Source organism: Sceloporus occidentalis, unplaced genomic scaffold (assembly GCF_023333645.1).
Source record: "Sceloporus occidentalis isolate IW3139 unplaced genomic scaffold, rSceOcc1.0.p SCAF_1, whole genome shotgun sequence".
Taxonomy (NCBI): Eukaryota; Metazoa; Chordata; class Lepidosauria; order Squamata; family Phrynosomatidae; genus Sceloporus; species Sceloporus occidentalis.
Window position 1 is genome coordinate 308,826,982 of NW_028316981.1, and position 13,476 is coordinate 308,840,457.

Sequence of the window (13,476 nt, forward strand, 5' to 3'; positions counted from 1 at the left end):
ATATAACTCTTTAAAAAAAAGATTAAAGCAGTGTAGCACCATAAAAAGCCCCTTTTCTTTGAAAAATCAGTACCTACACAAGGCTTGCTGGAATTTGTTGTTAACTGTCTTTGAATTGATTCTGAGTCCTGACTCAGGATGGCCTCATGGATGAGACGTCTTCAAGACTCCCTGTCCTCCACTGCTCTGCTCAGATCCTGCAGGCTCATGCCCATGGCCTCCCTGAGTCTACCCATTTGGCATGTGGTCTTCTTCTCTTTCTACTGCCTTTTACCTTTCCTATCATCATTATATTTTCTAGTAAGTCATACCTTCTCATGATATGGCCAAATTATAACAGGCTCAATTTAATCATCTTGGCTTCCAGGGAGAATTCAGGCTTGATCTGTTCAAGAACCCACTTGTTTGGCTGTCCACGGTATCCCCAGCATTCTTCTCTGCATGACCACATCTCAAAGTGGTGGTGGAGAGTCTTCTTATCTGCTTTTTTCACTGTCCAGCTTTCACATCCCAGACATGGTGATGGGGAATGTAATGTCTTGGGTGATTCTAAATTTAGTGTGCAGTTGTATATCTTTACTCTTTAGGATCTTGTCTACCATGTATACTTGGCTATAAGTTGACCTCATGTTTAAGTTGAGGATAGGTTTTGGGGTCAAAATTATGGATTTTGATATCACCCATGGACAAGTCGAGGGTAAAACTTAGGGGCATGTAACAAATGATCTAAAGGATGAAACAAAGAAAACAATGCCAAAGAATTTACAAAATTCCAGCAGGCATAACTGTTTCTGCTCACTCTAAAGGCTGGATTGATAAGAGAGTAGAGGAGGGTCAGTGCTTCCAGGACAGAGTACACTCTTGCCTTTCACCAGGGGATGGTTCCTTTTCTAACAGGAGTTAAGGTGCAGTACTTAACATTGGCCTGTTACAGACAGGCCAAAATAAAGCTGCTTCGAGTCACTTTGGAGGTATGGTATTTCAATGATGCATGCGTCCTAAGAGTCCAAAACCCACACCAAAGCCATGCTCCAGTCCTAAGGACTGGAGTGCAGCTTTGGTGTGGATTTTGGACTCTTAGGACTCATGCATCATTGAAATACCATACCTCCAAAGTGACTCGAAGCAGCTTTATTTTGGCCTGTCTGTAACAGGCCATTGACTCATGGATAAGTCGACTCAGGTTTTTTGGGGGTCAATTTTTTGAGTAAAATTTCTAGACTTATACATGAGTATATACAGTATAGCTGCCCTTCCCATTTCTAGTCTGCCTCTGATTTCTTGACTGCAGTCTCTATTGTGATCAATGTTTGATCCTAGCTATGGGAGCTCTTTCCTTATTGTCTAGTTTGAATTTATTTAGACCCTCCATGGTCCTCATTTTTATTTTCTTTATGTTCAGCAATAAGCTTGTCTTTGGACTTTCTTCTTTGATCTTAATAATTGTGATGTATTCTGCTAGTAATATGGTGTCATCCACATATCTTAGACTGTTGATGTTCCTTTCTCCTATCTTCACTCCTCCTACTTCTGAATCTACACCTGTTTTTCTTATGATATTTTCAGCATACAAGTTGAATAAACCAGGTGTTAAAAAGCAGCCTTGCCTGATCCCTTTACCTATTGGAAACCACTCTGTTTTTCCATATCCTGTTCTAACAGTAACCTCTTGTATTAAGTTCAGAGTTGTCATCAAGATTGTCAAAAGTAGTGGCACTTCCATGTCTTTATGAGCCAGCTCTAATTTTTGTGGTCTAAGCAGTCAAAATCTTTGCTATAGTCTATGAAGCACTGAATTTTTCTGGAATTCTTTGGTATCCTCCATAAGCCAGAATATGTTTGTGATGTGGTCCCTAGTGCCTCTTCTTTTCCTGAACCTGGGTTGTACCTCCGGATTTCTCTCTCCATGTATGATTGGGTCTATGCTGTAGAATTTTTAGCATAATTTTGCTTGTATAGGAAATTAATGCTATGGTCCTATAGTTCCCGCAGTCTTTTGTGTCTTCTTTTTTGTGGATGAGGATGTATGTTTATTTGGTAGACTGTGTCCATGAGTCCCAAAGATGCTACAACAAGATCCCTATGCAAAACAGTTCTGGCAGTGTTCATTTTAATCAGAAGCAAGTTTTTTTGTAAACCATATGAATCTCAATTGGTGATTCGGAGCTGTCACCCAAATACTTTGCATGACTACAGGTGTATAGTAACACAGAGAGCTCACAACAATATATTGCTCCTTGGAAATGCCATTCCTACTCTTCCCCTGTTAACTGTACTCCCCTGACACTGTGAATTGAACCTGATTTTGGGAGCTGTGGTTCTTTCCAAACTCCAAGAGTAGAAATGCAGGGAAACTATGGTTCACCTGCATTTCTACCCTTCGAGTTTGGAAAAAAACGTAGCTCCCAAAATCAGGGTGACCAGATGTCATCATTGCAAAGGAGGACATGGCACCGCAAAATGTAGGATGTTACAAATAAAAGCTGAAAACAGTAATATAAATGTAAATTCATGCTTCTCAGTCATGCTCAAAATGGAGGACATTATGAAATCCCTCCTGGACAGAAGGTTGAAATGTAGATGTCCTGGAAAAGTAGGACATCTGGTCACCCTGCCACAAATCACTCAGCCTACTTGGCCATAGACCAAGATCTGTGAACTGTAGTCCAAAAAGGTAATGTTTCTGACAGGTTTTAGGGGTGCATATTTCTTCATTGTTTTTAGTCCAGGCTGGCCCACAATCCCCTCTTTCAATTCTCTTTCTCCCTCCCTCCCTTATGGTCATACTCATTTTCTTTAACTTTCTCTGTTTTTCACATTGCAGGGCTTCTATAGAAGAAAGATATGGGAAGGAACTTCTCAACTTGTCCAGGAAGAAGCCCTGTGGGCAGACAGAGTTAAAGTGTGTCAGCAAGTTTCCTTCCAATAGTATTTTTATTACATTTTTCTTTGGCCCAGTTCCGTTTTCTAGTTAAAAATTCTGATTTGTAGTCTAAATGTGCATCTGCACTGTGGAAATAATGCAGTTTGGCACCAGATTAACCACCATGGCGCCATTTTACACAACCTGGGGATTTGCAGTTTTGTGAGGCACCAGCACTCTGACAGAGAAAGCTAAAGACCTTGTAAAACTACAAATCCCATAGGATGGATCTATAGCACTAAAAGTGGTATCAGACGGCATCATTTCTGCAGTGTATGCACCCCAAAACTGTAGGCTCTCAGCCTTTGGTCCATCAGATGTTTTGGTCTTCAGTTCCCAGAATCCCTAACCAATGGCCATGCTCACTGAAGTTTATTTTGTACAGATTTGCAAGTGGTTGTTTGGTGTACAAATGGCAGTGGGAAGAACATGGTTAAAATGACTTGTTGTTTCTTTTGAGAAGAAAAGTAGTGAAAAATTGCATCTGTAGTCTAAACTGGGGTGGGTGGGTGTTTATTGGCATTTATAAAGTTCCTAAGAGGTAATGAAACTGAGAATGAGATAATTTTAGGAAACCCACTTATAGAATAAAAATGGTGCTGGGAAACTCCAGTTTCCTATAAATCTGTTTATTATGTTGTTTTGGTGGCAATCAAGCTTCCTTGTCCGTAGAAGTATGTTCCTGATTTGGTGGGCATCATGAGCAAAGACTATGACTTAAAAGGTGGATCCACATTGTAGAAATAATGCAGTTTGACACTACTTTAAGTGCGGCAACTCCATCCTGTGGAATCCTGGGATTTGACCTTCTCTGCCAAAGAGTCCTGGTGTCTCACAAAACTACAAATCCCAGAACTGTGTAGGATAGAGCCATGGTCGTTATAGTGGCATTAAATTGCATTATTTCTACAGTCCAGATGCAGCCAGGAATAGTTTAAACCATACAGCCATAGTCCTCCAAGTGACAGCAATTGCCATAACTTCACAGCAGTCAGCATATATACAATATGGCAGTGGGTAAAAGGAAGAATCCCACAATACCTCAGTTTTGTGGCAGTTACCAATCACCAAGAGCCCAAATTTAATCTGCTGCTTATAAATAACGCAGTTCCCCTTCAGAGTTTGAATGTAATATGTGACAAACAGCATACCACCTATAACTAGGGGTTTGTGTATGTCTGTAGGAAAGGCATAAAAAATGATGCTTTATTTTATTTGAGTTAATTTGTATGTCATGTTTCTCTCAGACCCAAGGCAGCTCACAGATAAAAACACTTTTAAAAAACATTACAATAAAATTTAAAACAGTTAAAATGTTTACTAACCCATCAGCCCCAGTGCTCTGATCCTATGAGCTGTAGTTCAGGTGTGCATTTCAGAGACAATGTAACATAGTCCTGCAAAAGTGGCACTGGTTTGCAATTTCCTTCCATGCTCAATTTAAGTTGCAGGAGTCTCACCTGTGGAACTCCTTGCCCAAGGAAGCTTGGCTGACCCCATTTCTTTTAAGCTTCCAGCAGGCAGCCAAAACAGGGCTGTTCTGCATGGCAATTAATGTGTGAAATTGCTTTTTAACCCTTTCAAAACTAGATTCTAGGACTGTTTTTAGGAGTTTTTAAAAAAGTATTTTAATGAGTTTTAAAAATGTTTTTATCTTCGTATTGTTTAAACTGCCTTTTATTTGTCCATCACCTCAGGAGTCCTTGCGGGCTGGGAGGCGATTCAGAAATACTTTAAGTATATAATACTTCTTGGGGCTAAAAATCTTCAAACACCTTGGCTGCCACAGCTTCGTTACTGCGTCCAAAGACAGTGTTATACTTTCTCTTCCCTAGACCTATATTGACGCTCTGTGCAGGATTACATAGAGCAACTGTTTTATAAGTGTCGGGGTGGGGGTGGGGGGACAGGACAGGATGAATGGATCTGATTTATAGAATATAATTTACCTCTGGGTGCCTGTTCCCTAGGAAGTAATCCTACAGAAGCCCCATTGAAATGAGGAGAATCTACCAGTGAATGGTGACCTGCCATTTGAATTTTGATCATTTGAATTTTGATCCTTGGGTACCAAAATATTTTAGACTACCCTCTGTTGCAAAATGTAGGTCTGCATCTACACTGTAGAAATAATGCAGTTTGACACCACTTTAACTGCAATGGCTCCATCCTGTGGAATCCCAAGATTTGTAGTTTGCTGTGAACCACAGGTTTCTGACAGAGAAGGCTAAATATCTCACAAAACTACACGTCTTAGAATCCCATAGCATTTAGCCATGGCAGTTAAAGTGGTGTCAAACTGAATTATTTCTACAGTGTGGATTCAGCTTAGATGTATTTGGCCAGTGATGAAGGGAGCTGAAGATGTTACTGGAAGTGGAAGGAAAGGAAAATCCTGATCTTTAGGCCCAATTGTGAAGCTGTACTTTTGGTTTCGAAGATTGCCTCATGGGATGTTGAAACAGGGCCAGTTTCTGCAACTTTACAAGGAAGTCTTATTCTTGTCACCTTCCAATGACCTGAAAACAAAACAAAACATATCTTTCTTCATGGTTTCCCAGCTTGCTAATTGTGTCCTCTGTTTTTCCCCTCTTGTGTTTTCTTCATTTCAGCACCTTGAAAAGAGCCCTTGAGGTTTTCAAGCAACGTAAGTAACCCATGACATCCACCATTTTGAAGAATTAACTAGATCATGTATGTAGCTAATGCAAACACTGACACCAATTCTCTTCCCTTTGGGTAGTGTGCAACCAATGATTTCAGAGCTTGGAAAAATTACTTTTCTGAACCACAGCACTCATAATCCCCAAGCTAATATGTAGTTCTGGACAAAAATCAAACAGTCTTTTACAAGTTCTTTTAAAATAAGTTTGCATGTTATTTCTTGTATTGCATATCTTTCTTCCGGCATGTAATTAAACTCTTTCCACATAATTAAATGCCTTTTCCAGCCCCACCTGAAAATACCAGCCGAAGACTGAACCACAACCATGTACATGTAAACCATGTGCCCTACCCATGTGGAGTGCCTTACAGTAATCCAAAGAGGATGTAACGGAGGCATGTGTTACTGTGGCCAAATCTGACTTCACAACCAACAAGTATAGCTGGTGCAATGCTCTCCTGGCTACCACCAAAACCTGGGCTTCCAGGCTCAGGGTTGAGTCCAAGGGTATGCCTGAGCTACAAACCTGAGATTTCAGGGGGAGTGTAACTCCATCCAGCACAAGCTGAATTTCTACTCTCTGATATGCCTTCCAACTAACCAGGAGCACCTCTGTCTTGTCTGGATTAAGCTTCAATTTGCTTGCCATTATCCAGTCCATTACTGACAACAGACACCAATTTAGTACTGAAATAGCTTCCTTGAAGTCAGATGGAAAGTGGAGGTGGAGTTGGGTGTCATCTGCATACACTCAGATCTCCAGATAACCTCAAACTATGGATGTATATGTTAAACATCAGGCAAAACAGAACTGAACACTGAGAGACACCACAGACCATTGGCCAGGGTGTCAAACAGGAGTACTCCAGCACAACCTTCTGCATGTAGCCCTCCACCCCTAATAAATATGAGTATAATATCCAGATAGAGGACACTCGGTTCTGCTTTGGCCAGACCTCACCTGGAATATTGTGTCCAGTTCTGCTCACCACAGTTCAAGAAGGATGCTGACAAGCTGGAGTGTGTCCGTAGGAGGGCGACCAAAATGGTGAAAGGTCTGGAAATCATACCTTATGAAGAGCAGCCTAGGGAGCTGGGTATGCTTAGCCTGGAGAAGAGAAGGTTAAGGGGTGATATGATAGCCCTGTTTAAATATTTGAAGGGATGTCATATTGAGGATGGTGCAAGCTTGTTTTTTGTTGCTCCAGAGACTAGGACACAGAGCAATGGATCCACCTAAACATTAGGAAGGATGTCCTGATGGTAAGAGCTGTTCAGCAGTGGAATGTACTGCCTCAGTGAGTGGTTTGTCTCCTTTGGAAAAACCTTGGAAAAATGCCAGTTTTCTAGGTAACCTCTGGGCACTTTAGTGTGGGAGTTTCCCACACTGATAGTTTAGTGTTTTACTGTCAGCTGGACTGAATGGGCCAGAACTGCCTTCCTCATGTCTTAGGGAGGGGCTGAGAAACCATTGTTATACAAGTGGAAAGTACAAGGAAGTTCCTTGATGTGGTTTTTGGAGATCAGGATACAGTAAGGGTGGGCTTTCCTACCTGAACAGGGACTACTAATCTGTGCCTTAATCTCTGGTGTGGTCCATGGTCTGCATGTGTGGAATGACCTTTTGAAAATTGGTCTGACTATAATTTTATTTTTTAAGTTACTAAGTTTATTTGCTAAGAATTTTTAAACCACTTCTGTGACGCACTTCTCTTACAAGATAGAAAAACACGTGAAAATGCAGAGACTGGAAAAGTTATTTTCTTGGTTCCTAAAACTGCTCAGCTCCCCAAACCTTCAGCTGGATTGATCCAAAAAAGTTAATAATTTCTAAGTAGTTATGTACAGTTTCATCATTACAATTGAAACCACTACACATACACAGCAATAACAGTGGCCACTGCAAAAGATTTTTTCCCCAGTAAAACACAATTCGAACAAATGCAGACTGGAATAAATGAGCCTTCAGAATTTGTTTTTAAGCAAGCTGTGATGAGGATATACATCTCTCATTGATAAGGGGGTTTCAGAAGAATGGGGCCACCCCAAGAAAGTCCGGTCCATAATACCTGATAGTTCTTGCTGTAGGGTCAGAGCATGGCTTGTCAAATAGTTTTTAGTGTTTGGAGAGGGCATATAGGTACCTGTCACTCTTAAATAGGGCAGTTGAGAACCAATATAGTGCAATGTTTTGAGTATTGGATGTTGTTGTTGTTAACTGCAGTCAAATCAACTTCTGCTTATGGCAACCTTGTGGATGAGAGATCGTGAAGTCACCCTATCATCATCAGCCCTGCTCAGGTCTTGCAGGTCCATAACTATCTTGATTTGAGTCCATCCATCTGGAATAAGGTCTTCCTTTTTTCATGCTGCCTTCTACCTTACCAAACATTATTGTCATGTCTTCTCACAATATGGCAAAAGTAGGACAGTCTCAGTTTAGTCATTTTGGCTTCTAGGGAGAGTTCACGCTCTAGGACCTATGTCGCCGGGCCCCTGGTCCCTTCTGGAGGAGGAGGAGGCGGTGGTCCCATGGGTTCCATGAGTCAATGGCACACACAGAAGCTGCTGCAAGTAACTTTAATAATATAACAACAAATAAACAGCAAACTGCTGGCTGGTTTCTTCACCGAGCTTTACAAACTTGAAACTGAAAGTCCTCCAAACAAACTTAGAGTCCGGGATAAGCGCACGTGGCCTGCGGCTCTTCGGGCTCCACTTCCTCAGCGGTCACTTTGGGCTCTAGGTGAGGGCTAGCAGGGGCTCTCCTCCCTACAGGCCAGCACCTCCCTCGGATATCCCACACCAACCGGGGACCAGGATGCAACACGGGTCGGGCCTGATAGGGCTCAGGGTCACTCCCAGTAGGATGGGTAGGCCACCACTTTTCTGGAGGGAGACGTCCCTCAGACCGCCTTCCTGGACCAAACCTTGAGCCTCTAAAGTGCAGCCGGTTAATTTCCGCGGCTAAAGCCTCACTCACCCTCGCCTCTATTCCTCCCTCGTATCCTGTGTCCTCCGGCCGCCACACAAGTCCCGACGCTCCTCCTTCCTCTCCCCCCTCTGCTCTCCCTACCTCCCCTTTTCTCTCCTGGGTCTCCGCCCCTCCCTCCGCTCCTGCCCTCGGCACAGCTGTTGCCTCGCCGATCGGTGCCTCCTCCTGATTCAAGGCTCCCTCTGGGTCCTCCAGAGCGTCGTCATTCAGGGCGGGACCCCAACCCGACTGTTCCCCCTCCTCTACCCTCTGACATAGCCCCCGGGCCGAGAGGGTTGGTCCCGCTTCCACCAGCCACGGGCCCTGCCGAGAAAAGAAATCGGCGTTAGCATGGTGACGGCCCGCACGATGGTGTACTGTAAAGGCGTATGGTTGTAGGGCTAGATACCAGCGGGTGAGCCTAGGGTTATCATCCTTCATAGCTGCCAACCACTGGAGAGGTGCATGGTCAGTGACTAATTTAAAGGGGGCCCCCCACAAATAATAACGTAAAGACACTATGGCCCATTTCACAGCTAAAGCTTCCCTTTCTATTACTGAATATTTACATTCTGCCGGTTTCAGTTTCCTACTAAGGTAGAATATAGGATGCTCCCCGTCTTCCCACTCTTGGGACAACACAGCCCCTAACCCTGCCTCGGATGCGTCTGTATGAAGCACAAATTGTTTTGAAAAATCCGGGGCCCGCAGCACTGGGTATGTCAACAGTTTGTCTTTGATGGTTTGAAAAGCCCGCTGCTCAGGTAATCCCCATCGCACCACCCTCGGTTGTCGGTTCTTAGTCAAATTTGTCAACGGTGTGGCTAAGTTGGAAAAATCGGGGATGAACTTTCTATAGTAGCCTGCTAGACCCAGAAACTGTCTGACTTGCCTTTTTGTACGTGGGCGTGGCCACTTGGACAGACGAGACACCTTATCTTCCAGTGGGAAGATTTTACCTCGCCCCACCTTATACCCCAGGTATTTGACCTCCTGTCGGGCTATCACACACTTAGCTGGGTTGGCCGTTAAACCTGCCTTACGAAGCTCCTCTAAGACCCTCTTTAGGTGCCTTAAGTGTTCGTCCCACGAATTGCTATAGATGACGATATCATCTATGTAGGCAGCCGCGCAATCTTGGACAGGTACCAACACCCTGTCCATTAGCCGTTGGAAAGTGGCGGCAGCCCCATGCAGGCCAAAAGGCATCTTCACGAAATGGAATAGTCCCTTCGGGGTAGAGAAGGCCGTTTTCTCACAATCTTCCGGGGGAAGAGCTATCTGCCAATATCCTTTGGTAAGGTCTAGGGATGACAGAAATTTGGCTCTTCCTAACTTTTCTATTAAATGCGCTGCCCCGGGCATGGGATAGGCGTCGAACCTAGCCACTGAGTTCAGTCTTCGAAAGTCAACGCAAAAGCGGACTGACCCGTCTGGTTTAGGCACTAACACAGGCGGGCTTCGCCAAGGACTGGTTGACTCCACTATCACCCCCAACTCCAACATCTTATCTACCTCCCGATTAATAACCTCTTGCATTCTCCAGGGCCATGGTCGAGCTGGGACCCTTACTATCTTTCCCGGTTCGGTAATGATCCGGTGTTGTACTAAATTAGTGGAACCCGGAGTAGACGAAAACACATCCTTAAATTGAGCCATGAGTGCTTTCACTTGATCCCTCTGGACTTCTGACAGGTCGTCTCCTATAACCAGCTGACTCAGGCCCGCCTCAGGTGGGGCTAAGGAAGCTAATACCTCTTCTTCCTCTTCCTTCCGCACTTGGGCCCAAAGTACCTCTCTGTCCTTCCAACCCTTTAACAGGTTTACATGGAAAATTTGTCTTTGCCTCTTTTTCCCATGCAAGGCCACCTCATAGTCTACCTCGTTCACCTTCCTGATTACTTCGAAGGGGCCTTGCCATTGAGCGAACAGCTTGGATTCCGATGAGGGTAATAACACCAACACTCTCTGTCCTACTTTAAACTCCCTAGGACAAACTCTTTGATCATAACGCTCCTTCTGCTTCCTTTGCGCTTCTGCCCAATTATCCTGTGCTATCTGTGCTATTTCTCGTAGGTGCTGCCTCATCTGTAGGACTTGTTGTAATTCTGTAGGCCCGGGGTCAGGTCCCGTTTCCCACTGTTCCTTTAATAAGTCCAAGATGCCCCTGGGGCGTCTCCCAAACAATAATTCAAACGGTGAAAACCCCAGGGCAGACTGCGGAACCTCTCGGTAAGCAAACAATAGGGGTCCTAACAGCTGATGCCACTGTCTAGGTTGCTTTTGCACAAACTTTCGTAGCATCCCTTTTAAGGTGGCATTAAATCTCTCTACAGCCCCATTGCATTGTGGGTGATATACTGACGTCTTGAGAGGTTGTACTCCCGCCAACTTCCAAAGTTGTTGGACCACCTTACTCATAAAGCACGTCCCTTGATCCGTAAGGATCGCCTTTGGGAACCCTACCCGAGAAAAGATGGTCAGTAACTCCTGAGCGACCCTGGGCGCATGCATAGATCTAAGCGGCACCGCTTCTGGGTAGCGAGTAGCATAATCAATCAGCACTAATATGAAGCGGTGCCCTGCCGCTGACCGTTCTAGAGGGCCTACAATGTCTATGCCGACTCGCTCAAAGGGTTCTCCTACAATAGGCATAGGTATCAAAGGCCCCCCTGGGGCTCCCTTGCGTTGTACTTTCTGACATTGAGGGCACGACTCACAAAACTCTCTAGTCTCTTTCCATATACCGGGCCAATAAAACCGCTGCAGGAGCCGTTGCACTGTCTTGTCGGTACCCAAGTGTCCCGCGACGGGGATCTCATGTGCTAGTCTTAGCACCCCCAGCCGGAGTGGCATAGGGACTAAGAGTTGGGGTTCTCGTTCAGTGCCCTCTTGTGTGGGAGGAATCCTATAGCACACCCCATCCTGCATTTCAAATCGTGGCCCCGCGGAATGATCTCTCCCCGGCTCTCCAGCTTGCCTTAAAGCCTCGCGGAGGGTTTGATCATTTTGCTGCCACAGTATCAGCTGTGGCTTAGCTACCTTTTCCAGGGCTACCATGGGAATATCCTTTTCCTCCCCATCCAACCCTTCATTACATTGCATAAGTTGGCGCCACTCGGGCCAATCCCGCCCCACCAGCATGGGCCTCGTGAGTGAGGGTACTATTCCCACCTGCATCTTACGAGTCACTCCCGCAATAGTTACTGTGACCCACCCCGTTCGGTACGGCTTCACATCCCCGTGGATACACTGCACCCAAATAATCTCAGGGGTCCCCTTATAGTTGCCTTCTCGAATCAAAGACCGTCCACACCCTGAGTCCACTAAGGCTTCAATCCACTGCCCCTCTACCTGGGCCCACACTATCTTGGCCCCCTGGGGGTTATGACCTACCTGTGTGGCCTCCCAGGCTTCGGCCCAAGAACAGTCCATCACCGGGCAGTCTTTCCGGAGGTGCCCTTCCATGCCGCAGGTGAAACAGGTAAGCGGCTTACGTCCTCCTTCTTTCCCTGGCAGGCCTGGCGGTCCTTTTCGGATGTTCCCGCTGCTTTTTCGGTCACTGTTCCCTTTCAAAGACATTAAGGAAAGCTTCTGGGTCGTCATGGGGACCCATCTTGGCCAATCGCAGAGGTGTCCCAAAAGGCCCACTGGCTTCCTGAGCCTCAGCTCCTGCAGCTCCCCTTGGGGACGCCCGAATTACATTGGCCAGTTGACCAAAAAACTGAGCTTGAGCAGTCTGTTGTGCCGAGTACATCTGCTCCATGATTTGCAGCTGGTGGGCTGATGCCTGTCGCAGAAGTAACTGTTGCTGCTCCACAAACCATCCCATCCAGCCTTCTGGGGGTCCCGGCGGTTGGGGCCCCAAAGGGCCCTGCCCCGCATTCTCCACCACTGTCGCCGGGCCCCTGGTCCCTTCTGGAGGAGGAGGAGGCGGTGGTCCCATGGGTTCCATGAGTCAATGGCACACACAGAAGCTGCTGCAAGTAACTTTAATAATATAACAACAAATAAACAGCAAACTGCTGGCTGGTTTCTTCACCGAGCTTTACAAACTTGAAACTGAAAGTCCTCCAAACAAACTTAGAGTCCGGGATAAGCGCACGTGGCCTGCGGCTCTTCGGGCTCCACTTCCTCAGCGGTCACTTTGGGCTCTAGGTGAGGGCTAGCAGGGGCTCTCCTCCCTACAGGCCAGCACCTCCCTCGGATATCCCACACCAACCGGGGACCAGGATGCAACACGGGTCGGGCCTGATAGGGCTCAGGGTCACTCCCAGTAGGATGGGTAGGCCACCACTTTTCTGGAGGGAGACGTCCCTCAGACCGCCTTCCTAGACCAAACCTTGAGCCTCTAAAGTGCAGCCGGTTAATTTCCGCGGCTAAAGCCTCACTCACCCTCGCCTCTATTCCTCCCTCGTATCCTGTGTCCTCCGGCCGCCACACAAGTCCCGACGCTCCTCCTTCCTCTCCCCCCTCTGCTCTCCCTACCTCCCCTTTTCTCTCCTGGGTCTCCGCCCCTCCCTCCGCTCCTGCCCTCGGCACAGCTGTTGCCTCGCCGATCGGTGCCTCCTCCTGATTCAAGGCTCCCTCTGGGTCCTCCAGAGCGTCGTCATTCAGGGCGGGACCCCAACCCGACTGTTCCCCCTCCTCTACCCTCTGACATCCTATTTATTCATCTTCTTAGAATTTCATTGTATCTCTGGAACTCTTCTCCAGCACCACATCTCAAATGAGTTGTTTTTCTTCCTATCAGCTTCCTTCACTGTCCAGTCTTCACAACCATACATACAAATGGGGAATACGATGACATGGGCCATACTAACTTTAGTACTGTATTCAATGATATATTTTGACACTTTAGGAACTTGTCTAATTCCTTTACAGCTGCCCTTTCAATTCCTAGTCGTCTTCTGA

General features: G+C 46.0%; 1 protein-coding gene across 4 annotated transcripts in view; it reads left to right on the plus strand.

Annotated features, from left to right (window-relative positions):
• The window catches only part of LOC149324221 (proline-serine-threonine phosphatase-interacting protein 2-like), a 55,064-nt gene that overhangs the window by 13,044 nt on the left and 28,544 nt on the right, over positions 1-13,476 (plus strand). For 3 of the 4 annotated variants that reach the window (XM_089497826.1, XM_089497818.1, XM_089497834.1), the window contains exons 3-4: positions 2,825-2,902; positions 5,536-5,570. In XM_089497826.1, coding sequence (XP_089353952.1) covers positions 2,825-2,902; positions 5,536-5,570 — 113 coding nt within the window. The remainder of the gene's footprint in view (positions 1-2,824; positions 2,903-5,535; positions 5,571-13,476) is intronic. The other variant, XM_089497840.1, reaches the window with a different exon arrangement.